At 40.2% G+C, this 25822-nt stretch overlaps 2 protein-coding genes and 1 long non-coding RNA gene across 4 annotated transcripts; 2 read left to right on the top strand and 1 right to left on the bottom strand.

Moving 5' to 3' along the window:
* The first annotated feature begins 291 nt into the window (after positions 1-291).
* On the top strand, positions 292-3002 carry siva1 (SIVA1, apoptosis-inducing factor). The gene is made up of 4 exons (XM_064326262.1): positions 292-588; positions 1430-1621; positions 2306-2459; positions 2799-3002. The coding sequence occupies exons 1-4, from the start codon at positions 468-470 to the stop codon at positions 2845-2847; spliced, it is 516 nt and encodes a 171-aa protein (XP_064182332.1). The 5' UTR covers positions 292-467; the 3' UTR covers positions 2848-3002.
* A 4663-nt stretch (positions 3003-7665) lies between these two features.
* Positions 7666-15687, bottom strand: zbtb42 (zinc finger and BTB domain containing 42). 2 transcript variants are annotated; one of them, XM_064326245.1, is made up of 2 exons: positions 15519-15687; positions 7666-13939 (listed from the first exon to the last, which is right to left on the bottom strand). In XM_064326245.1, exon 2 carries the CDS (start codon positions 13923-13925, stop codon positions 12321-12323), a length of 1605 nt encoding a protein of 534 aa, XP_064182315.1. In that variant the 5' UTR covers positions 13926-13939; positions 15519-15687; the 3' UTR covers positions 7666-12320. The 2 variants fall into 2 exon arrangements, with proteins under 2 accessions (XP_064182315.1, XP_064182307.1); XM_064326237.1 differs by lacking the exon at positions 15519-15687 and adding an exon at positions 14518-14858.
* Positions 14902-18484, top strand: LOC135250201 (uncharacterized). The gene is made up of 2 exons (XR_010328873.1): positions 14902-15465; positions 17972-18484. It is a non-coding gene; the product is annotated as an uncharacterized LOC135250201 (long non-coding RNA).
* Positions 18485-25822: the final 7338 nt, after the last annotated feature.

The raw sequence follows: 25822 nt of genomic DNA, 5'->3' as shown, positions 1-25822 counted from the left end.
AATAAATTAATTAATTAATTGATTAATTAATTAATGTGCACGACGAACGTACAGTTCTATTTTCAAAGCATCGTTATCGCATGCTAATGGTCAAGTATGAGTGGCGTGGACGCGTATTTAAACGCTTATTTGTCCACTAGTCAATTATTTAAAATATTAAAATATAATCACTTACAATATAACTAGTTTTTGTCAGAAATCATAAAAGCAACGCCGTTCAGAAATAGTTACACACTGCAGTTTCGTGCATATTATAAATATGTGCACGTGCTTATGGTGTTCAATGATGTGATGTCACAGGGTTGGAGGTTGAAGTTTGATTAGAAGCTTTCGCGCGAAAACCAGGAACAGTCTGTCGAATATTCCCCGTTCTATTCGGTCTTGTGGAGCTTCGATTTAATTCTTTGACTGCCTTGGAAAAACTTGTTTGCCTTGTTTAAACAATAATTAGAAAGACTACCTTTGAAATGCCTAAAAGATCTTGCCCTTTCGACGAGACTTTCTCTTCTCAGTATAAAATTCACATCGGGCAAAAGGAATTGAACCACCACGGAGTCTTCGGTAGCAAGTACAGACAAGAAATTTACGGTTTGTTAAAACCTTTTAATACGCGATCCCTACTAATGGACTATTCTTTAAAAAAACTTAGTCAGCTAACTTAGTAGAGCTAAAAGCGAGCTAGCTATGTAACGTTGTGTTCCCATTTTTGATTACGTCTGTCCTCCAAAGGCACCGATAGTTAATGTTAGTCTATCTTCTAATCAACGCCAGTGCAATGTTGTTAGCTCCTCGGGCTTGTTTTTTTTGTTTTTTCATTTTCAACGATTTCTAGCTAGCATGGTAATGGCCTTTTTGAGCCGTTGTGTTGTCCTGTAACTTGGTTTAGTAAGTAGTCTAGCTAGCGATAAATTGGTTAATATTATTATAATTTCGTACGTACTTGTTGGCTAACAAGCTAGCTACTTGGCAATGGCCATTTTGAGCCGTTGTCCCGGTAGGCTCTTAGTTTATTTAGCGTTTGTATTGCAAGTTATCTTAAAATTTAAGTTAATTTACGTTAGTCTATTTGTTGTCTAGCTAGTTAAGTATCCCGACTTATTTAACGCCAATGTGGAATTTGTATTTATTTTATTTTTTTTAATAAAGGAAATGTTATGGACTGACGACTGCCAGTGTGCAGTCTGGAGTCTTGTTTAGGACGTTCGTTCGTAGAGTATTTCCTGTGACTTCAGTGTAGTGACTGCCTATTTTATTTAGGCCGTAATTTGATATTTAGCAGCTCAATTATCATTTCAAAGCTATCCAACTTATCGATAGCTCAGAGAAACTTGCCTGTGTGTGTTGTGTGTTGGAGCGTAACTAGTTAGCTAGCCAGCCAGCTTACTTCTGTTATAAACCATTTTTTTTTGTTTTTATTGTTTGTTTCCAGAGAAGACAAAGAGTTTGCTCTTCAATGGTGCAAAAGCTGTCATTGGGACACTGTGGAAACTGGATGGCGAAGAGAATCAGCCGGGCATTGAAATGGCTGGTCCGAGTGTGACCACTGTGAATCGGACCCTGCTGCGAGGACAGACCGTGATTGGATTGGACGGCAAGCTGAGAAAAACTGGCCCTGCTGCTGGTGAGACCAGTGTTGCAGCACACGTGCTGGACCATTTCACTCATTAGATATGAACAAATGTTATTAAAGGATGCTCATTGAATGTATATCAAAATGAGTGATCAAAAACACACCATGTCCCCTCAATACCTCTTTTTGCATCAGTGACCCTCAGCATTTAAAATGGACACCTGTTTGCACTCAGCATGTGCACAGAGGAAGTGCTCTATTTTAAATTGACTCTGGGCAGGAAGTAGTTTGCATTCAGTTGTCAGTTTTTAGTTACATTTGTGCCCCTCTGAGCTGCTCAGTTTTTCATCATGCTGTAGTGTCTTGTGCAAATAACAATACGTTTAGTTGGAAAGTCCTCTTGTTTGTTATTTTTCCAGTTTACAAATTTGCTTGCTGGCTAAATTGGTAAACTACTTCCTACACAAGAAATACTATTCATTCTTGTGACTGCATTGCAGAGGAAACAATTCCATTTCCCATTTATATTTGGGCAAATGCAAAGATAAAGCTCATTAGTTTTCTGCTTGCTTATGTTGAGGCATGAATATAATGCTCTGGATCACCAGGTAACTGAGTTTAGCTAAGTGGATCCAGACTTTTCACATGCTCTACATGTATGTTGTAGATTGTAGATTCACTACATTGGACATTGGAATATTGCGGATTGACTGTGTATGTGTGTTCTTCACTTAGATATCTCCAGGACTTCTGCAGCCTGCTGTGTCTGTCTGAAAGCCATGGGGACGAAGAAGCTGTGCTCCCAGTGTGAACGCTCTGTCTGCCCGTCCTGCACGAGGCAGTGTAATGACTGCTCTGGCCTCTGCTGCTCAGTCTGCACTGTCGTAGAGTAAGTGTCTTTCCCTCTGCAGGAAGTAATCTTACGGCTGCTTCCAGCTCCTGCGTCTCCTTTCCATTGGTAACACTTAACACCAGTTTTTGCTGCAACAGCCCAGTTGACCAGGTTTCCCCTAGAGGTCATTCTGAATCGTATATTTTGTATGTGTTCCACTGATTAATGACTATCGTAGGCATGTGGCTGTCCAACATGTCCAAGTTTTCAAAGGTTTTGGACTTGGTCCTCCGGGATCGGTTTAAATGAATGAAATCAAAGACAAGGTTGCGTTTCAGGATTGAGCATAGAGGGCTCTGTTTAATGTGAACTGTAACCTTGTCCTCTCTCCCTCAGTTACAGTGACCGGTATGACAGAGTGCTATGCTGTGACTGCTCAGCGTAGCCCAAAAAGGATGGATGAAGACGATGAGCTTTGTGCCAGTCTTTTTTTTTTTTTTTTGTAAAATTAATGTTTTAATGCATGACTGTACAATTAACTTTTGTAAATACATTTTTTTTTTTTTAAAGATTTCCTTAATAAATTTGTATGAAACATCATGGGTGTTGGTGTATTCTTGCAGTTCCATTCAGTCTGGATTTTGCACGAATATCAGCAAGTAATTATACAATATTCCCCAATTCATTCATATTTCACTTAATATTCTACAAAGCATTTTCACATCGCTTGTGGTTATTAAGCAGTGCACAGTATAATGTGAATGAGTGCCTGTACAGGCAGGCAGTAGCAACTCGTGAAATTTAAGTCACCAGCAGGTGGCAGTATAGGTCTGGAGACCTGTGACACTTGAGCTTGGATGTGGGCAGATAGTGAAATGGAATATGTGAGGCTGAGTAATTCTGAAATGATGCATGTTTTGTTTCACAAAACTAAAACTCCTTTAAACTGAATGTTGCCACTAAACCAAGTACTCTTAAAAACCCTTTTCTACACCATGTTCAAGATACTGGCACTCCATAGATGTGTCACAGTAATAATTGAATAGATTTTTGCCCAGTAGCCTAATTGCTGCATGGATTTTTCCTGCACTTTTACCATCTGTTTTGATCTTGTGTTCAGAACGATGACACCCATTGTAAAACTTGTTTGGTCATGCGCAATATTGGGAACCGATATTGGGTATACATGGAAGAACAGTTGTATTGAAACACTGGCAAAAACACCTAGTAATATGGGTTTCCCCGGAAATTAAAAGCATATATAATGGCATCAGTGAAGTTCTCCCTGTACGTTGCTTAGCATTATTGCATTATGTAAATCTACATCGCGTTTGGTCAACTCCTATTTGTGGGGGCTGCGATGCCTTTTTTTAGTTCAGGATACATATTTTGGTACTAAGTCCACTCACCTGGTGCTTCCAGATGTAAATCTGGCTCTGGGATGCCGGGTAACTCTAGAGCGCGGAAGATTCCGGGCTCGGAATACTCGAGCCGCACATCGGCGACCCGCGTGACCCCACCGGCCACAGCGCCGGCCTGCGGCGGGCTGCAGTTGCTCTCCGAAGGCAGCGCTCGATCCCCGGCTGAGTGAGTAGGCAGCAGCTGCGAGGGCCGGGGCATCGGCAGCGTCTGCGTGCCTCAGCACATCTTCAATAAAGCAAAAACAATGTCGCGCTGGCGGAAATGCGCCTCCACACATACCTCCTCCAGGGCTCCTTTTCACCTCCCTGATAGAGGGCAGGTCAGCTCTCCGTTTCTACGATACCGTTGAACCGCTGCAAATGGGTGTGAACAGTTCTGTGATAAGAATAAATAAATGTTGACACATCTAGCCTCTTTAAGGACTGAGCTGCACTTTCATGGCTCAAGCTTAAATGCTGTAACTTTACTGCAGCTCTGTGTGTCCTTTCCAACTTCCTTGATGTTAAGTGCGAGCGCACTTAAATTGGGAGCGAGCAGATGCCAGCTGTTGAAGCTTTCAACCCCCACACTCTTCCCCCCACCGTCTTTCTAAAAATGACACGGTTGGCTCTAAAACCATTCTGCGACCCCCAGCCCCCAGACACATGCTTGAACCCACTTAAGGAAAGCCACGCTTGCTGCTGGACGCCCGAGTCCAAACCGGCGGCTTTGTCTTTCGCCCATTCTCGTATGGACCAGCTGTGCCTGGAGTGCGGAAGCCCGGTGCCGCGATGCTGCTATAAATATGTCCAAATGAGTGTGACTAAATGACAGCCGTGGGATGGATAGAGGACACATGTTGCCTCGGCACTTCCAGGACAAGTCACGCAGATCAAGGCTACCCCAGCTCAGGCAAGCCACACAGTCCTTCAGCTCTTTTAGGGTGGTCTCTACTTTATATTAATAATATATCTGGTGAAAATGATCACACTTCTGTTATCACACCTCTGTATTTTACAAGTCAAACCATGCAACTTTCTTTCCATCTTAAGTGAGCAATCTGAATTTTAACCAATGAAACTGCATTGACTGTTTAAGTGCTGCCGAAGATGTCAAAACATCTTTAGAGTGGGCGGGGCAGCCTACACCTGCCTATACTTTCTTTGGAAATAATTAAGTAAATTGCAAGCAGGTTTATCATAGAGTTATAAAACAGGGAGCTTGAGCTGTAGTTACTCTTGTTTTGGACAGGCCATGGCATATTCGTTGCAGTAAATGATTCAAATTATAAACTCGACCACTTATATTTACATTACCTTATGGGAGGTTAGGTTACTTTGTACAATTAACAATCTGGTATTTGAACAAGTCCATGCTATCTAATCTAGAATAAACACTGAAAACAGTTAACTGGTTATGCCATTTTATGTAAGATTTACACCAACATACACTTCACTTGCATGGGCTGCAGGCCAATTTACTACTACATCTGGACATTAATCTGAATATTTTTTTTCTCAACGGGTATAGCTGATCTGTAGCTAAGTTTGGTCAGTAGAAATTTTGTTTTAAACCTTTTATGAGATGTAAGGTTAAAATAAAGCACTAATTGTTCATTTAGTTATGATACTAAAATAACCCTTCAAAGCCCACATTTATTTTATTTTTATAATATTAAAATGACAGTCTGCAGATCTATTATTCAATATTGTTTGACAATAAAAGTACATCATACATTGGAATTAGCCCTTATAATTCACTCTACTTCATTTATTTTAAAATGTGTCTTTTGGGTTAATTTGGCCACATTGTTCATTTTGTGCTTCTCTGAATGTTGCTGTGTGCATTGTGAATACATGAATACATGCTGTGTGTGTGTGTGTGTGTGTGTGTGTGTGAGAGAGAGAGAGAGAGAGAGAGCACACATGCACACCAATTTAGATTTTCTGTGTGTGTGTGTGTGAGCACACGCACATGCACACATTTACATTTTTCCCTGTGCGTGTGTGTGTGCGTGCGTATTCGTGAAGAGTCCCTTTTCAAGTGTGACCACCTGTCTTGTGTTGAGGAATAAATAAATAAACACAGCCCACACCAGCTGTCCCTGGCAGGCTGGTCAGAGGTCAAGGGCACCCACCACTGGCCTCTGTGCGATGGTGACATGCAGGATGCTTCATGTTAACGACTACTACTTCTGAATCAAATCTTTCGAGCGCAAATATAAACTAACCACAATTATCTAAAATATGATTTGTGTTTCACAAAGTTAATGTTCTATTTTTGTTTTTTGTTTTTTTGGTTTTTTTTTCAAGAAAAATATTTCCTATAAGAATATTGTTAAGCGATAAAACACAAAAACTCATAAAAAATTAAAGGTTAAGATTAAGGTCCATGAAGAATAAAATTTTTCTATTTTTTGTTTGCCATGGTGATGATGTAACTATGCAACATGAAAAGTTCGAGTGGAACGCGTATATGAATGATGTGCAGCCTATATGCTAATGAGTTTACGCGCTACATGAGATGAGTTCACAAAGATTGACTGTAACCACTCGGGTTATGTTCGCAACCCCTTTTCACAAAAATGCTTTTAGGATGACGCTTTCGGGTGTTTATCAAAGAACTCGAAGACAGCGTCTTCATTGTTCAGTGACAGGCGGACCAGCCCTGCCATGTTGTCTGTTCGTGCATGAAGTAAGTGCTCGTGAGTTCGTGTTAACAATGGAGCGGCTGATCTACTAGCCGCGGTTACAATAGCGTATGTAGGATGGAGCCGGGGCCGTATTATGGGGGACAGTCTCGTCTGCGGCTCGGGTTGGGACCACAGAGGGGGAGGGTGGTGGGAATTCAAACGCGTCTCCATTGGGATTGCATAGCGAAGCAGCTGGATTTCTTTAGAAGTGCAGTCGGGGGCTAATTAGAATCCCTTCTCAAAGAAATTGACCACTGAATTGGCACGGAGATTTCAAATTAGACGCGCATTTTTGTTTGTTTGCTTGTTCAAAATACAAATGAACGAGAAGACTATCGAATGTAGGGCCTATTAGTCCTTTATGGTACCGCAAAGAAGAAAAGCATATATCAAAAGAAAATGCGTAGCTGTGACATAACATGATTTTAAAAGTTTGCTGTTGTTACGAAGTCTAACGGTTAACAATTTCTGTTGCTTTTAAAAAATATTGCTTTATAACGTATTGATCAAGTTATAGCCATATTTATATAAATTCTGGAAAGTAAGAAACATTACATCGTGGTGCCCGTTCAATTGGCACCAACTCTGGAAAATGTAATGCTATCGAGAAGATCCTTAGTCACAGCTTACTGGTTCAATAGAATATAGACCCACAATAATATTGCAGCTTGTTGTCTGTACACAGTCCTTTACCAGCCTCTGACATTTTCTGCACAGCTTGCACTGTGAACAACGGAATCCTCTTTGAAAATCACAGGTCACAATTTCAAATTCTTAATATGAATAAAGCTATTCTGTCTTTTAGATGTAAACATTTGCCTTTAACCATATATTGACATGTCAGTAATTATTGAGCAAAATGTTAAGACTTTGTAAAATTCAAATCATGAAGTGAAAAGTTTGGGTCTTGAATAAACATTTGCATTTATTCCAGATAAATGCTAAATGGAAAATGCAATTAAATTTTATATTTCTATTATTCTAGATTTAGGAAATTGGCTATGAAAAGTTGGTTATGTTTGAAGTGTTTTTGGCCAGCACCAATATATATATAAAAATATGGTAAAGATGTAAGAATCTGGAATGTTCAGCAAAGTTATGCGTTATCCTTTCTACATTGGTGATGACAACCCAACACAAGTTAATTACTGAATTAAATCCACACAAGAGTCACAGAGTGTGTTCTGTTTAATCTATGCAAAAACTAAATGGACAAAAATAGGCCTAGTAAATCAAGATTGTCACATTTCCACAGCACACACACACAAGCACACTCCAAAAGCGCAAAAAAAAAACAACCCCACATGAAAATCAAAATAAGCGCCAAAAGACCTAAGCAATGCCATTTCTGCATACCGATTGTCCTCTATTGTCTATAAAGCACTAACACTGAAGCATTTGTTTACTATAAAATAGACCTTTCTTATAAAAAAATTATATTAAATTCTAATGGCACTTCTACAAATTTGATTAAAAAATTTTCCCCATTGACATTTAGTATTATTCATTTTACATGTCAAAATTGTGAGATACAGCAAAATGTTTCACAAGAGACAAAACAATAAATACTTCTCATTATACACAATTTCACAGTCGGGACCTAAACTGTAGATGTTCCAGTTTTAATTATACCTTTCTATTTTTTTTTACTTTAAAATGATTGAGTATGAATTTATAAAACACCTACACCAGCAAGATGTGGTGTCCTTTCCCACATTTGCTCCATTAATCTAAAACTTGCATCTTTTTCTTTGTAACCTATAAGATAGGTGTACATTCTCTTCTTTCCAGCTTGTTACTGTTACAGTGAAATGCTTGATGGGATGTGTGACTCCAGTTTATTCTCATTCAGAAAGATTCCCATTAAAGATGAAAAAAAATTATATATATCATTATCATTATATATAATGATTCGCTCCAGCAAAGTATGGCCCTTGTTTTCATATGGCCCTTGTTTTTGCCCCTTATTTACCAGTATTTTATTTAGGTATTTTATCTCATCTTTAGGAGGCTTTAGGGACCATGGAGAACAAACTAAAAAGGCCATTTACAAGTACCTGTGTTTGTGTCCACAAGGTACATGCTGGACGATATGCAATTCTAAATAAAATTACATTGCTTTGATACATCATAAAATGATGTTAGTTTCCTGCCCCTGTATTGTTAAATGCACACATCAAAAAGCAAACGGCAATCGGGGGGCTGACAACCAAAACACTAGCTGCACTGGAGGAAACGTCCCTCCTTTAGAAAAAGCAAGACAAGAACAGGAAGTACTTTCCTGTGTGTTCATGTTCAATGAGCGCACTGCATAAACAGGGACATTCAACAGAAATCATGCCATGTGAATATTCAGAAATTACCAAGGGATTTCAAAGGAGCACTGTGAAAGATGAACAGCTTCCATGCCAGACAAGGGAACAGCCTGACAGACAGAGGATTTGCTCCAAGGCACCATTTCTTCTTCTAAGAGAACATGCTCCCACGGTGTTCAAAATTAATAGAAACCTTCAGTGGATGTTTAAACTGTGTCGATCCTATTTGAACTTCATATCAAAGTTCTTAAATACCAGTTTTTTTTATTACAAAAAACACCACACTGAAATGTTGGCTGAATTTACCCTGACGTCTTCCAGATGTTTAAAATGAGTGTGTATGTGTGCGTGTGTGTGTGTGTACATATAGCTGAAATGCAGACTGACAGTACAAGAACTCGTTTTCTCCCAAAATTTGATGTCCAACATTCAGAGTCTCTCATGTTCAAAGTGCAACTTCACATTTGCGAGTGTGCAGTCCTTTTCTTGCAAAGAGCACAATGAAGCACTTATCTTATGCATGCTGGAAATAAGAGAATCCTTTGATGCTCCCAAAACACAATGCACCTGTTTACAGTCATCCAGCCCTCCATTTCATAAATACATTTCTTGCATTCCAAAGGGTTAATTTTCATGCAAAAAAGTGCAAGGCTCAAGGAGTTCACTCTCAGCAAAGAAAAAGGACACACAATGATCCCTTGAGAAATACCTGGGACAGGAGTACAATACTAGTTCTGTGTGCTTTCTATAGACATTCTGTACCAGAGCAGTGTGTGCCTCAGTTTCAGATTTGCAGTTTTACGACCATTTCCTTTGCTGAGGTGGCAGCCAATGCAGTATCCCCCATATTGTTTTGGAAAGGCAAAGACTGCAGGAGTCTACTCCGTACTGAATTTGGAGAATCCTAAACACTGGGGAAGAAATCACTTGTTAACTTGCAGAGAAAAGACAGCCACTGTTAGATATTCTCACCCCAAATATGTGAACAAAAATATTGGGAAACAATCATCTTATAAATAAAAAGAAATTATATACTTTAAATATACAAGTAGTTAGAAATAGCAGCCTACATAATTGAGTGTTGAAACTAAATTCAGATAAAGGATATCTGCATGCCCAAAACAAGTGCTTCTTTGTTTCCTGTGTGGCAAATCTTTTTCTTTAAGATTGTTGTTCTTTTTCACATGACAACACGCTGAAAGACCCAATTCACAGTACAGTAATGGCATTTACAAAGACAAATGAGATATCTGCCCCAGTACCATTTAAAAGAGTACCAGCATAATGAGGCATCAACAGTCCTTCAAACAACCATTAGGTTAAAACAGCTGAGCTCGTGACAATTACACAATAGAGCTCAACCAAACACCTCCTTTAATGTTAGAAATAAGAAATCAATGTGCTTCAACATTGTGGATAAAAATAATACTCATCACACCCTAGTAAACCCTGAACCAAAAAAATATCTAATAAATAATGCTAATCAAGTTTTATCAGGAAAATAAAAACAAATAACTTAGTATTTTTTAGTGATATTTCCAGCCATGGTAAGAATCCACATGTATAGCTTCAGAAAAGATAAAACTAAAAAACATTTACAGTACGGACATAAAAGGCTCAGAAAAATAAAAACAGCCATAGGCCATTTTGTGAAGTTTCACTGACAGTCTTCATCTGATGCGTTCAGTAGATTTTTGCAACTGCACAGTGTGACACAGATGATACAACCAGTTTACGGAGTCATTGTGGTTTACCACTTCAGGGATGTATTCCCTTGTAAATGATCATAAGCCAGACTATTGTTCACAGGTGGCTAAAAAAGAAAAAGAAAAAAACAACATCAAATGAATAAATATTTAAAATGCTCCTGAAAGGACTACAGTGGCAGAAGACCTTTCGATAACAGCAGACCGTTTTCTCTGAGGAAATGGTGAATGTGTATCAGACAAGACCCTGTACATGTTCTCTAGGGGCCAGTGAATAAGTACCATAGAAGCAGGGAGAGACATGGCTTAGCCTGTATTTTCCTTCCGCTCTAAGCCTAATTTCAGGAAGTGTGGACATGACCATGTACTGTACACACACACTCCATTTCCTCCTATTAAGCCCCAAAACACACAGCAGCATGCATTTTTCAATCCTCCCTCCAGTCCACTCTTTCAGGGGCAAAGGACATTTACTTCAAAATGCAACTAAGGTCGCATCTAAGGACTTTTTTGTAACCAATACCTTCATTTTGTTAAGGTTCTTTACACAGTCATTTAGTACTATAGGTTACTCTTTAGTACTTCAGTACTATAGATTACTCAGTAGGCATCAGGTATGCAGGCACTGCTTTTCTTTCTCAAACTTCTTTAGGGTTTTGGAATTTGCATTCCTATTAAATGAGAATCATCCTAGAATAATGTTCAACATCACAACCCTCAATTAAACTCACGAATACAACTCGTACCCAAGCCCCCAGATGCTTAACTTGAGAACTGTGCCGTGCTGTATTTCCTTCTATTCCACGCTCAGTCTTTTTCCAGTTTATCAAACCCCATGACAGTATTTAATATTACTAAGTATTAAACATTTTGTTAGCTTTCCTAGATCTGATATACAGATTAAGGTAACAAGATCCAAAAAAATTGATTCCGCTGGTCTGCTTTGTAGAGGCATCAGGTGCACACTAAAAATAGATATCAGGACTTGGGCAAACTCAGTAGAAGATAGCCAATCCTTTTTGAGTTTTTATCCCACGCTACTTACACTTCATTCACCATGTTATAGTATTTCCAAAACATAAATGAAAATCTCAACATTAAAATTACAAACCTCTTAATTGTTAAGCTACACAAACGTAACGATTACTTGCAGCTCTGGAGACTGCTTCCCATTCAGCAAACACAACTGAATTTCAGTAGATTCCAAAATAATAAATAACGCTGAATTTAGAGAATAAAAGATTGCTACTCGTGGACGGATTGCGTTCAGTGTCAGCTATTCCAATATTGCTCACCCAGGCAAAATATTGTGCTTTTATACACCCATTATACACCCAAGTACTAATTTCTTCCAGTGGAAATTGTTTCTTCATTGCAAGCAGTGCAGTTATAGCCTTTCGAGGGACACCAGGGCACATTGGATTTTCTCTCTTCAGTTATCCATCTACCCAGCTTCGAAGAAAGCATTACATGATACAGTCTCATGCGATGATTTGCACCGAGACTTTAAGACACGAGTCTTTAGAGAACATAAAAACCCTCTGAACAGCATCATACCAGATTATATCTCTCCAGTTGGTCTGCTATTGCACAGGATTTTAACCAGTTGCTATAAACTGCATTCAAATTACAAAAAGCCTTAAATGGGTATAGGCGGGCATACCATTCAGAATAGGTAACCGCTGATATACTATGATAATCACATATGTTTATCTACACTTATATACACATGCTGTACATAGTGGTGATGAGGCTCTGAAAAGACGCGCTTCCTCTGCTCGCGTCGCAACTCTGGCCACGGGGCTTATCCAATGGCGAGGGTTTTGACGAGACCGCAGTGGAACTTGCGAATGTGTCGGTACAGGTCCCCGGACTGGGTGAAGCGGCGCTCGCACCACTTGCACGCGTGCGGCTTCTCGCGGGTGTGCACCACGGCGTGCCGGCTGAGGTTGTGCGAGTACTGGAAGCTCTTGCCGCACTGGCCGCAGGTGTAGGGCTTCTCGCCCGAGTGCGTGCGCTCGTGCCGCTTCAGCGTGTACATGCAGGAGAAGGTCTTGCCGCACTGCGAGCAGGTGGGCACCGAGCCGTCGGGCGACAGCTTGGAGCGCGCCCCGTCCTTCTCGCGGAAGTGCGAGCTGAGGTGCAGCTGCAGCACGTGGGGGCTGGGGAACACCTTGCTGCAGAGCGGACACACGCACACCTGCTGCCCCGGGGGCAGGAGCACCCCGCTGGAGGTGGAGATGTCCGAGGAGGCCAAGTCGTCCTCCTCTTCCTCCTCGCTGTCGCCCAGCAGCCCTCCTCCTCCTACTCCTCCTCCTCCTCTTCTTCGGTCGTCCTCGCCCACTCTGGCTCCCACTCCGTCCCCTCCCCCCTCCCCCTCCTGCTCCATCAGGTCCCCCTCCTGGGAGAGCAGGGCCGCGGTGGAGCCGTTGTTGCCTGGGAAGAGGGCAGCGAACCCTGTCACCACCGAGCTCCTGGCGCTATTCCCAAAGCGCTGGCTCTCCGGGCTCATCGGCTCACTGTCCTCCTGCTCTGACAGCAAGTCGTGTTCGTCTTTAACAAGTGGCTCGGTGCCCTGCTGCTGGCTGTCGAGGGCCAGCTGTCCCGAGACGTAGGAGGGGTGTAAGGAATCTCTGCTAGACAGAGGCTTGAAAGACAAATCCAGAGCGCAGTCCGTGTCATCCGAAGCCCGGGACCTCTGGGACAGAGATGCCAGGGAACTACTGACATCAGCTTTTGTTTTTCCAGCTGTTCGGATGCAGGACTCGGCCTCCGCTGACACATAATTGACACCTACAAGGTCCGGGGACCTGCCAGGGTGACCGTTTGCCTTCTGCCTGCTCTGTGCGGACCTATCACAATCCGTGACAGCTAGCCTGCCTTCACTGTTGTCTGTGTCAAATACATCTGCTGGGGGGGGCCTCTGTTGCTGCTGCGACCGGCGCCGTGGCGGCTGCTTGCTGTGCGGCTCGCTGTCTGAGGAGCTCTCCCTGTCCAGACAGCCGAGCGCTATCCCCTCGCTAATCTTCTCGTCCAGCAAGCACAGCTCCTTATCTTTCAGCTTGCCTTTGCACACTTTCACAATGTCGTACATGTGAAGGTAGCTGGCAGCGGCCAGGACATCCTCCACTGGCAGGGTGCTGAATTCCAGCTTCCCCTCATACATAAATTCAAGGAGCAGGCTGAAAGCCGGGGCTGTCACAATGTCACTGTTCAGATGCACAACGTCCCTTTTGTCTAGCTGGTCCCTGTAGAAGAGATGGAAGTACATGCTGCAAGAGGCCAGCACAGCCCTGTGCGCTTTGAATCGCGCCTCTCCGACGAGAACAGTGCAGTCGCAGAGGAAACCTTGGTGACGCTGCTGACTCAGACACTGCAGCAACTGGCGGCTATGGTCTGGGAACTCCATTCTTCCTTCATAACCTGATCAAAAACAGGAAAAACTGGATGTTAAACAAACGAAATACGGCCACTCCGGTTGCGAGGGGGCGAGATAGCAAGCGCGCACTGTTAGTTGCAACTGCGGACAACAAAGTAAAAACACCTCTAAATTTAAATAAAAAGTAGCAAATCACAGACATTAGGAAACGTTCCTACTTAATTTGTCGACAGTTATGTACATCTTTAGCCCATGTCTCAACCAAAAAATGTTAAATATAAGCTACCGGATAAATAAGAAAAAACAAATCGTCCTAAACACAACATGCAACAAAGCAGTCCAGTCCGTAGTCAACGAAGTAAAGGCGAACTAAAATTCGAAAACGAAAAACTACTTCCCAAAAATAAACGACAAAATAAACTTTTCTTTTATTAGGCTACTATCGACCCAGACGTGATCTTCTAGGATTATCGTACATCGACTGAGAAAAAAAACATTTCGAATTATAATTAATTAGCGCTGAACAGACCCTAATTCTGCTCTAGATTGTTGGCATTCGTGTTTGTAAGGTGCAACATGTAAGTATCAGGTTGAAACAGCAACTTCAACTAGAAAATCTTACCTTTCTCTCCAGCTAGTAACAGCAGTCCGATTAGTTTATCACTACTTTTTGCGCTTCCCATGGAAATGGTAAACGGTCCGAACACAGCAGACACACACGCAAGCACGCTACCGCACACACAAAAAGCGATCGTTATTCTGCTGTTCGTGTTTACTAGACAATTATGTGAAAGCATACATTTAGCAGGCACGCACATCCACACATGGCGATAGACAAAAAGTAGGCTCGCGAATGCCAGCACAAGTCCAGCGAGCAAGGTTAAGAGAAAAGCAAGGGGAGTAAACTGGAGTGCTCTGTTTGCTAATTACACTGCAAGCTGTGGAGTCAGCTGCTCTGACATCACCGCAATGGAAACGCTACCTCCAGCTGTGCTCCTCTTAATGCCATATGTTACTCCAAATCGAGCTACCAGCAAACCCGCAGCTTGTTTCCTTTAAAGTTCCAGTACCCCATTTAGAGGCGCAACAGAAAACTTTTAACTCTTTATTTTGCGTACCCTGTACCCGCCTTCAACAACAAACGTCACTTGCACTACAAGTCTAATTGACTTTAAACAAATATAGGCTTTTGTCCCCCAACCACTAGTCATCATCTCACTCTGACACCGTGGTTGTACATTTCGTTCAAGAAAGAAAATAACACAGCCATACTGCCAATGTACACCTACATAGGAGACCCTCAGTATCAAGCAATAGTTTCCAAGCTATCGCTTTAAACTTAGCAAGTTATGATTGCGATCATTACCACCATGCTCGATAGATTTACTTTCGGCGTCCAATTATTTACTTGTGAGGACAACGTATGACCTGTCTGAATGGATAAGTTATCAGACATAAGTAAAAAGCGATATATCCTAGGCTACTGAAACTCCAGCGATCGGAGACATGAACGCAAAGGAACTCCGCAACTGCTGCTGCCCAAGCCTTCACTACACTGCACCGTGGCAAGGTAATCTAACGAAGTTTCGCTTACGGTTCCTGTTGTTATGGCCATATACTCACAAGTGTCCGGCAAGGCGACTGGTCTCACGAGCCTCGGTATTTGTTTAAATGCGTTTTCTTCCTTTCATGATGTATAGCCAGATGTTAGCGTCTCCTGTCGTTTCTTGTGTCAGTTCGTCCCTGGCAGCCTAGCAGCGCCCTGTGGTGTGTTAGTCAAGCAGGTTGTTAATGGTCCAGTCTCGCGATAACGGCTACCACAATAGGTACTGTACTACTGAATAACATCACACAGTGGCAGTAAGTAGCAACCTTCTTTCGGAGAGCCACTCCATTAGATAAGGATCGCCCTCTGATTCAGCTCATGTGCCTATCAGTTTTCCGATGTAAAACAGTATGATTTTTTTGACTTAAGAGCAAGTATGTGAATGCGGTATGAGGAATCTTACTTCGTAGTAAGACCCACAGATTGGGAAAATATTAAGTTGTGACAAATAAATAAACTGACAAATAAAATACACCCTTTCAATTGCATGCTAGACAGTATTTCTTAGGAATTGTAAAACTGCATCTTTCTGGATGTTAAAAAAACACTCTTACAGTAGAAGAAAGTGAGGAAAAAATACTACAATGAGGAAACAAAAGGCTCACGAAGGGAGTGTAAAATTTATGGCCAGGCAGGAGTCCCAGCCACATGTTCCCTGGTTTTTTTTTTTAAGACAACCTGAAAAGGATGCTATCCTGGAAAGGGCACCTCTGGGTCATTGGTGCTTTGTGAGGCAGGGGTCACCCAGTGATCAAAGGTCTATTAGGATGTGTGCTCTGTGAGGATCTGGAAGTTCCTTCCTGCTCCCGTTCAGGTGTTGACATAACTGACCTGCCTCACATGAATGATACCCCCAATCGCCACCCCCCGCCCCACACCCCCCAACACTTTCATGAGCATCTAGATAACATTTGGGAAGGTTCTTTCTCCATACTGTGTCACATTTTTAAATGCCCTCAGAAATGAAAGCATTGAAATGTAATGTTCTAATCTGTTCCAAAGATGTGTTCATACACACAATACTCACCCTGACAGGAATAAAATGTCCCCATTCAGTGTGGCTACCTCCCTTCCCCCTTTTTGAAAGAGATATCTTGCCACACCCCTACTCCCGCTGCGTACCTTTTTTCAAAGGGCCTCTAGGTGTATAATTGGGGGCTTTCTCATCACACTTCTTGTCACTCACTTTTTTTCTGTATAGATGCTGCTGTATTTTGGGTTTGGGGTAGAGATATTTTCATTATTCAGCACAAGCTGCTAATCCATCACCCGGGTGGGATACTTGGGTCCTAACTATTAATTAACTTTGTTTTTGTTGCCCAGTGGTGGCCCAAGCCCCCAAGCTAAGTCACCAAAGTGCTTCATAATGGTCTCAAGACTCCCGGTGTCACTCAAATAAGAGCAAATAAAGTGTGGGGAAAGATGGCAAACCCAGAGAATTGATGGTGGTGCCTACGTGGTCAATGCTATGTTCAGATATAGTACACAGTTGGCAACAGGAATTTGCAAAAAGCAATGTTTGCATGACTTTATATTGCTTTAGTACCAACTCTGGCATTAGGTCCAAAGCATGGAAGTGTCGATTTAAAAAGATACCTAAAATAAGCCTGTTTTCTTGTTACTGTCTACAAATAGTTGTGTTGAAAGATCTTCGGCAGTCTGAACTTGGAAATGAACTAATAAAGGGTTTTGGCAGGCGTATGGCCTTGTGTATCTTTACCATTTTACTCTTGCTTTGAATTGATAATTAATGGACAATAGGTTCACCTTCTGAACAACTATGTGGGCTTGGTAAATTGAATGATGAGCAGTTGACAGAAATAACAGCTACTGCTTTTTTAACTTACCATCCATTCAAGTTTTTTAATCATTATAACCCCAAATGGTAATTATATGAAAGATTATGGTAAAGATATGAAAGAGATATAAAAACATATAAGATACATAATTATTTATTTTTATTTATCTTATGTTGGAGGCCTTAGTGAATTAATTGGTGAAAAACCAAAGGGAAATAAAAAAATAAAGCAATATTCATTATAGATATTTAACAAAAATATTAGTAGAAACATTACAGTTACAAATACTCGCAAAGCCTCGTGTACCACTTTCTATTGTGTTGAAAAAGTAATTATCGAAATAAATAAGCTGTCCTAAAGGAAAAAGGAGTTGACCATACTAAACTACCCACAAATGTGCTGCAGTCCATATTAAATAAGTCCATGTCAATTCATTGTTTGGAAAATGATAAAACCACAAAAAAATGTCAAAATTATACAGATGTTGGCAGCTGGTATGTTTCCAGTACACCAAAGCTTAACAAGCATAAACTATCTTTATGGGAGATACAAAGTGGTTCACTCATGCTGACGCGCATGAAAACAGACATTCATTTTGGGAGCCTGGACCCCGCTGAGTTAGGAACTTTGGATTACAGCTGCTGCTCTTTTGTACCCTCCCCCTCTCCCAGCCTCTCCCCCAACTGCTTGGGTCACCTCTGCTTGGCGTTCCAGCTGTCGCGTCTTTTGAAGATGCCATTTGTGGCTAACATTTTCCACCCCCGAGACACAGAGAAGAGCCGGAAAACTGATGGGAGGTGGCTGGGGTCAAACAGGGCCTGCTGGTGAAAATTCTTATCCAGTTACTGCTTTCTTTTGGGTGTCATTGGCATTAAATCCATAGTCAGCAGGCATCTTCTTCTAATCTTTGTATTGACTTCTCTGTGTGAGATGTACAGAGCAGGTTGTCCATTTCATTGTTTTTTCCACCTCTGTTTGGCAAATGCTTCTGTGTCTTGCATATTTATGACAAACATTCACATATCAAGGAATACTATATTATGTGTGTGTTTGTGTTTGTGTGTGTGGTGTGTGTGTGTGTGTGTGTGTGTGCAAATAATGCAAAGGTATTGGGACAATGCCACTATTTTAGTGTTTTGGCTCTGTACTGGATTTGAAATAAAAACAATGCATATCAGGTTAAAGTTCAGACCCTCAGCTTTAATTTGATGGTATCCATATTAAGTGATCTGTGTTGGAATTACAACCCTCTTTATACTTATATCCCCTATTTTAAGGGAGCAAAAGTAATTTGACATTGGCTGCTTCACTCTTTCTTGGCCAGCTGTGTGTCTTTGCATCATTAATTCACACACAAGAAAATTATAACAAAAGGTCTGTAGTTGATTCTTGGTGTGGAATTTGCATTTGGAGTCTGTTGCTGATGTCTGTCAACACAAGGACAAAAAAAGTGTCAGTGCCAGTAAAGCCATTCATTTTGAATCATAGTCACATAAGCGGGGTCTGTTTAAATTGTTTTAATATGTATATATCACATAGAAACAGAATGAGGTATTTTCTAACAAAGTGTACATGCTTGAATATCTTTTACTGGGGGGTTTATATTGGAGACCAAATCTAATTTCTTTAACAGAATATTGTTTTCATCAATATACTGGTGGTGCAATGCGAGCTCTGATCCTCCTCTACACACGCACTAGCACCATAGCCTCCTCTTCTGCCATTAGGGTGCAGATGGAAACAGGGTGTTATTAGGATTCAAATGGCCATTCATGTTCCATGTCAGCTCTGACTCCAAAGATGCATTGTTGCTTAGTAAAATTGTCAGCGAAGAGCGTGGTTGGCACACACAAAATGCATTCGACCTCCCAGCAGTCATCAAAACACATTTTCTGCATAACCATATACAGGACGTGATCGAAAATGGATTCTTATATTTAGGGATCTTAATACTTGGTCAAAATGGACAAAAAAAGTTTCTGTGCTATTCAATATTGTCACAATTTTCAATTAAGTATTGACTCAAGTGCATGCGTTGTCATATTAACTTTCTACAATATAGTTCCAGTTCAGTCATATCAAAATGTAGGCTAGTTGTTTGCGTTTTGCAGTACATTGTGCAGTAGTGCAACATTCAACTCTTTACGGCCGATGCATTCTTTCATTATGGGGACCATTGAGAAATGGTACCATGTTGGGTTAGTCAGAGCTTGAAAAATTATCCTCATATGGGAGTTGATAATGATTTTGCTTGGTTTTTTAGGTAATGGATTTATGGTGCCCTGGTGACTTTACATTTGGTCCATCTGTCACCAGTTCTGTATTTTTAGATGGCATGCACTCAGCTGGGAAGTGTAATTGCACAACTGATACTTTATGTACCTGATTGATGTTTTACAGCTGTGTATTAACCGCTGTTCTTGAATTCTCTTTTTTAAATAAAGCCCTTTGACTTTTCTCCTCTTTGCCACAGCAAGCCATTTGCATTGTGCGGTTTGTTCTGTAATGTCGTACGCAGTTGCCATGAAACCAAAAGCAACAATGAATCCCAAGGTGTTATTATAACTGATTCAGGAGTTGTGCTTTGTTTGTTTTTACAGACTCACTGGCACTCAGCACGTCACACAGTGGGGTATCTGAATGTGACATGGCACCAACTGCCTCTGTTTTTGTTTATTCTGCCTGCACCAAGCATGTTAAGAATCACTGAAATGAACCCAAACATGACTTGTTTTAAAATATGCTAGGATTATGGAGAAAAAAATGCAGTGCTCAGAATAATAATTTTTGAATGCATGCATGCCCGCACAGAACCTTTACACCCATTAAAATTTAAACTGTTGAAACTGTTGAATGCTGGTTCTCTGAGAGTAGTTCATTTAGCGGTGATACAAAACAAAGAAAACCATCGAACATAGCAAGATGTATCATTTTTCACCCATCTTTTATCTTTGCTTTCCATACAGTTGAGCCTGATATCATTAGTTTATTATAGCCTTTTGCTCTTATTTAATTAATGAAAGGAAAACAGATGATTGCATTAAATAATTTCTTATGAACACTTTGGAACTTATTAATTATAGTTTTTTTATCATATTGCAATGAAATGACAAAAACATTGAAGAGGAGAGGAAATAATTAGGTAGTCTGACCTTATCAAGGTTTGTGTAAAGGCTTTCAATAAAGGCAAAAAGAAAGCATAACCTTACAGTGCAATTTTCTGTACTTCTATACCCAGCAGAAAGATATGACGTCATATAACTTTTGGGGAAAATATGAAGGGAGATCTAAGGTCCACAGGAATAAAGAAATGCAGAAATAAATTAGTTGTTAGACTGACCAGTCCCCCCAATGTTCAGTGTGAGCACTCCCAATGAGTTAATTTCAGATTCTTCAGTTGTTGTTTATTTACTTTCAGTGTGTTTGCATACAGCTCCTTGATTCAGATGGATGGATGGATGGATAGATTGGATTCCTTCTGTTTTTACAAGGTTTAAAATGGAAAGAAAACTGTTTATTGACTTTCAAAATATAGGTCTGGAAGCATTCAATTTGCAAAATCATAATCAAATTATATTTTTAAGTGTTCTGTTTTTGTCTGGCACAAAACCGAAACAGCTGAAATGGTAGCAATGAGATCCCGGGTCAGACCAGCTGCAAGCCCCTGGTTTCCCTGGCAGCGGGCATCCGGTGGCGGAGGTGAGTGTGTTTGGGTGTCAGTGAAAGCGGCTGTTGTGCCCGGGGACCCGGGACTGGCTCTCCCATGAGAGGCTCAGTATGCAGATGAGCACAGAGATTTCTGAGGGGGCGGTGGGCTTATTCAAAAAGTACGTTTGGCAGGAAACTACAGAACAACAACACAAAAACCAACACGAAAGAACTTATGCATTCTGTTATTCGCTCATTATCGAGACCTTTATAGTGTCAGCAAGTGTTCCTTCTTCTTCATCAGAATTAACAAATTGCTTTGTTTTTTACCCTCTTATGTTGAAATAATTTCAGGTTTTGGCGAGTTTGATAAAAGCCATGCTCAGATTTCAATTTGAACACTTTGAGTCCTCAGATGTAAAAAGATACAAAAGAGATATAATTGTCCTTGTGCACTTTAACAAGCCCTATGAGACTTACCAAACAAAAAATCTATATAGACATTTTTTCATTCACATATACTTCATGTTGATGTCCTCCTATGTTTTGAGAGAGAGAGAGAGAGAGAGAGAGAGAGAGAGAGAGAGAGAGAGAATACAAATACCATTTCCTGGAAATGCATTCGACCTCCCAGCAGTCATCAATGGTATTCTCCCCTGGCCCACCCCTGCTAGGGCCCTGTTTTGAGACACAGACAAAAGCCTGGCATTCCTGTGCAGTCTGCAGCCAGGCCAGAGTGTGGCTGCCCCAGGCATTCCTCCAGCCTCAAGGCTTCCAGCGTCACTCATCTGTGGGGTGGATTAGAATTTCTACCAATTATTTTTTCACAGTGTAGGTGTAGTAGTTGTTCTTTAGCAGTGTCCTCTGGAGACATTCACGGAATGTACTTCTTACAAGTGAAGGATTGCTGCTGCAGGGTTTCAGAACAGCTGCCGTTTGTTTTAACTAACACTGTTCCTCTGAAAGAGTGTCTTACCATCAAAGAATTTCACTAAATTCACTGAAACAATTATCAACTGGCCTATAATGTTAAGTCATCAGAAGTTCCACAGTAAAGAAACTGCAGTGCTTGATTTTTAAACACATACAGAACAACAACAACAATTCTAACTAGAAAAGTAATCTACAATACTTGTATATTGTAATGTATTTTTTCAGTCTTTTTTTCAAAATTGGAATGCTATGCTCCAGATTAAATGTAACTGTAATGAGAATGAAATTAACCAAACTGCTTACTTTTGGTCCTCAGGCACATTACCTACTGTACTCAAAATATTAACTAACAAAACATAATAAATCTGTTCTTTAAATTTAATTTTAAGTTGAATTGTAGTCTGAATCTGACTTAAAAAAAAAAAAAAAAAAAAAACTATGGGTTTGCTTTTTAATACTTTTGTATTATTCCACAACCTTTGTAAAACAGGGATTGGATAGCACCTTAAATTCAAAAATATTTTGTATATGGACAAAAGGAACTATTATGGACTCCTTTGCCTTTTTTTCTGATGTATATTTTAATTTGGTCTCATTGTTATTCTCCACTAGGAACACATAAACAACATGTTTGTTGATGCTTTGTGCTTTTACATTTTTGCCACAGGTGTGGATTGGCCACTACCGCTTTCTACTTAAATTAAAACAATCAATTTAGCTAATGTTAAATTGTACTGGGAGAGGTTGAGCAGTGCTAAAATGGGTAGGTGTGCAGGGAGCAGTGATATAGCCACTGTGTGAGATGGCACACTATGATTTGGCCTGCTTGTTCTCTGCCTCAAAGGACCCAGACTGCTGACTGGGACTTATGCGGGCAGTCATAATTTGAAAGAGAAAGAAAAAGAGACAGAGAGATGATTTCTGCTTAGCTGGCAACAGCTTCCGCATGGATCCAGCAAACGTGACCCTCACAGCTTGCCGTCCTTGGTTGTGTCCTTGCCCAAATCATCCCTGTATCCTTATATAAGCAACTTCCATAGATGTTTTAAAAAGGATACATAGTGCTCACCTGCCTGGCATATGCCGAAGGGGACATTTGAGATGCAAACAGAAATTCTGGGACACACTTCTGTGTCATCACCCAGTTAGCACAAGGAAACATACAAAATCATAGTAGCAAGCTATCTGTATAAAACCATAATATCGGAATATCATACCCAACAACGAATTCCATTGCTGTGGTGAGCTTGATAATATTATTGTATATAACAATCTAACTAACAGCAATATTGCCTCATGATTGGGTGAATTAGCTAGATACATAATCATTGTCTATCAAAGAAATTTACAGCATTAACAATCATATTATTTGCTTGATGACATAAATTTTACAAGACTGCATGTGAATATTAAGACAAATATGGATACTATATTTGTGAAACAACCTTTTTCAAGTGTAAATGGTAAAATGGACTGCATTTATATAGCGCTTTACAATTGATGCCTCTCATTCGCCAGAGCAGTTAGTGGTTAGGGGTTAGGTGTCTTGCTCAAGGACACTTCGACATGCCCAGGGCGGGGTTTGAACCGGCAACCCTCCGACTGCCAGACAATTGGTCTTACCTCCTGAGCTATGTCACCCCAAGTGTATTTTGCTTAGGACTAAACTGCCCTCAAAATGGTGCTGTTCTTCACTGACTGGCTGGCAGATTAGCTCAGTCCCCCCAACTGAATACTTAATAACCAGATTCCATCACTGCACATTGAAATGGCAGTAAGAGATCCATCAGTCTAGTTACTGCCACTGAACAGTGTCTGTCCTGCATCAAACCAAACCAGGGTAAAATATGTATCGTTTAAAAATGCTTTTTTTCTTCTCTACTCCAATCTCACTTGGAGTGGCCTGGTAATAAAGTGTTTGTTAAACATGCACATCCAGATCGATTCAGTCAAATGAGGCTGTGGAAGGCAAGGGTAGCTTCTTTCTGTCTTATGGTTTCACACATCTCTTGAGATGGTGATTGTGGCAACTTTTGATGCTCATCCCATTGGCTAGTATGCAGTGGAGTTAAGAATAAGCCTGCAATAATAAAAATAAGATAATAATAGATGTAAGAATAAGGCCAAAGACATAGAGTTACTGACAACTTGTAGGATGCCCGTCCACCGAATGAAATGGTCAAGCAAAAAGGCTGAGATGCTATCAGGGATTAAGTTAGGAGATTTCTCAATAGACAGGCATGAATAGGACAGACAGGCAAACAGGGGACCAGGATGAAGGGAAAACAGCCCTGTTTATAGTTCACTAACAATGAGGGGAAAGTTGAACAATGGTAAAGTGATGAGGGGGGAGCTCTGTAAGTATTTCATCAAGAGAAAATTACTGCCAGCAGCCACCATGCTAAGATAAATTATACAATTCTTGGATGACTTTCAAACAAAAACAATGGTGTTGACAGTTTCGTGTACAAATATTTGTAATTGCTCAATAAATAGATTTAAGGGGCTTTAATATGTATGCTACTGTGTCAACATCATGAACGTGTTCATACCTGATACATAAATTCCAGTTACAACAACTTTACTATTACACTTTACCCCCTGTGACATCAGACTGACATGATTTAAGCTTTTGTTCTTAATAAATAAATAAATATACATTTTCTATTACATAAGGATTTGAATCTTCAACTTAAATTCCTGTTTCATTGAATTTACTTTACAGTTTACCTTATTGCTACAGTGTTCCATTAGATTAGTGGTTCCTAATCTTGGTCCAGGGGACTCCCTGTGTATGGTTTTCATTCCAACCACAGTTGTAATAAAAAATCCCAGAACTTTAACAAACTGTTGATTTATTTTAATTAGGTGCTTTTCATGTTTAGAGGGATTATATTTACCCTATTAAGCCACACTCAGAAATAGCTATGCATAGCATGAAGAATAAAAACCCTGCGTCCACGTTATGATTATAGTTCTATATAGAAAACAATTACATAAAAAGAAGTAACAACATTTTATTAGCTGATCTAATTAAAGGCTGAGGTGAATCAATAGGCTCCTAATTAGGTTGTTGAACATGTGTTTAAGTTCTTTCATATTTTTTTCATTGAACATATTAACACAATACAGGTTTGGCTCATTATCATTTGCTTAGTCTTTGAATTCTTCATTATCTAACACATGGTTAGTTTTAGAGGCCATATGTCCACACTTTTATCAATTAGGAGCTTGTAGATTCACCTCAGTCTTTCATTTCAGCAGTTAAATAACTTTTTTTTTAAAATTTTACCTCAAGCCTGAGCTTGACTACCTTTTTATAGTAAAGCTATAGGCTACATAATATCAGGTGCTACAATGCAGATGACTGCAATGGCTTATTAAATAATGTGTGTGAAGGCTTCTCATTTATGGCATAAGCATAAACAAACCCATACCCAGACAATGGCTGCTTCATTGTGAATGTGTAGTACCCTATTAACTTCTCTGTCATACAGTGTGATCCAGCTATGGCATATTGCTAATATTGGAATAAACTATTTTTAAGAATCATATTCTTGGCTTTTAAATTGTACATTTAAAACATAAATAATTAATTTAAGAATAAAACCTGACTCTGATCACACATGCCAATCTGGACTATAGTTTGGATTTAATATCCAACTTGCAGTTAACAGCAAAATCTGAACTACAGCCTATTAAAATCATTTTTTGATGTTATTTAATGTAAAATAGTATCAATGCAAGAAATTACTTTATAAACACTGGGGAAAGTATGCAGCGTTCATTATGGCCCTATCAAAAGCTTGACGTCACAAAAAAAGAAGAAAAAAAGAAATCTTTCTGCAGATATGGCAATTTACAAATGAACGAACAGCACGAAAAGCCAAATGAGGTTAATGTAGTGACGGGTCGGCGCTAGGACCCAGTAAAGAGGACCG

Source organism: Anguilla rostrata, chromosome 1, assembly GCF_018555375.3.
Source record: "Anguilla rostrata isolate EN2019 chromosome 1, ASM1855537v3, whole genome shotgun sequence".
In the NCBI taxonomy this organism is placed as follows: domain Eukaryota; kingdom Metazoa; phylum Chordata; class Actinopteri; order Anguilliformes; family Anguillidae; genus Anguilla; species Anguilla rostrata.
This window is presented reverse-complemented; position numbering and strand designations above follow the sequence as displayed.

Coding starts and splice junctions, on each gene's coding strand:
- siva1 (XM_064326262.1), top strand. CDS start 468: ATGCCTAAAAGATCTTGCCCTTTCGACGAGACTTTCTCTTCTCAGTAT. Junction 589..1,429: donor GTACAGACAAGAAATTTACG/GTTTGTTAAAAC, acceptor GTTTGTTTCCAG/AGAAGACAAAGAGTTTGCTC. Junction 1,622..2,305: donor AAAAACTGGCCCTGCTGCTG/GTGAGACCAGTG, acceptor TTCTTCACTTAG/ATATCTCCAGGACTTCTGCA.
- zbtb42 (XM_064326237.1), bottom strand. CDS start 14,713: ATGTGCGTGCCTGCTAAATGTATGCTTTCACATAATTGTCTAGTAAAC. Junction 13,940..14,517: donor GTTACTAGCTGGAGAGAAAG/GTAAGATTTTCT, acceptor GTTTTTGATCAG/GTTATGAAGGAAGAATGGAG.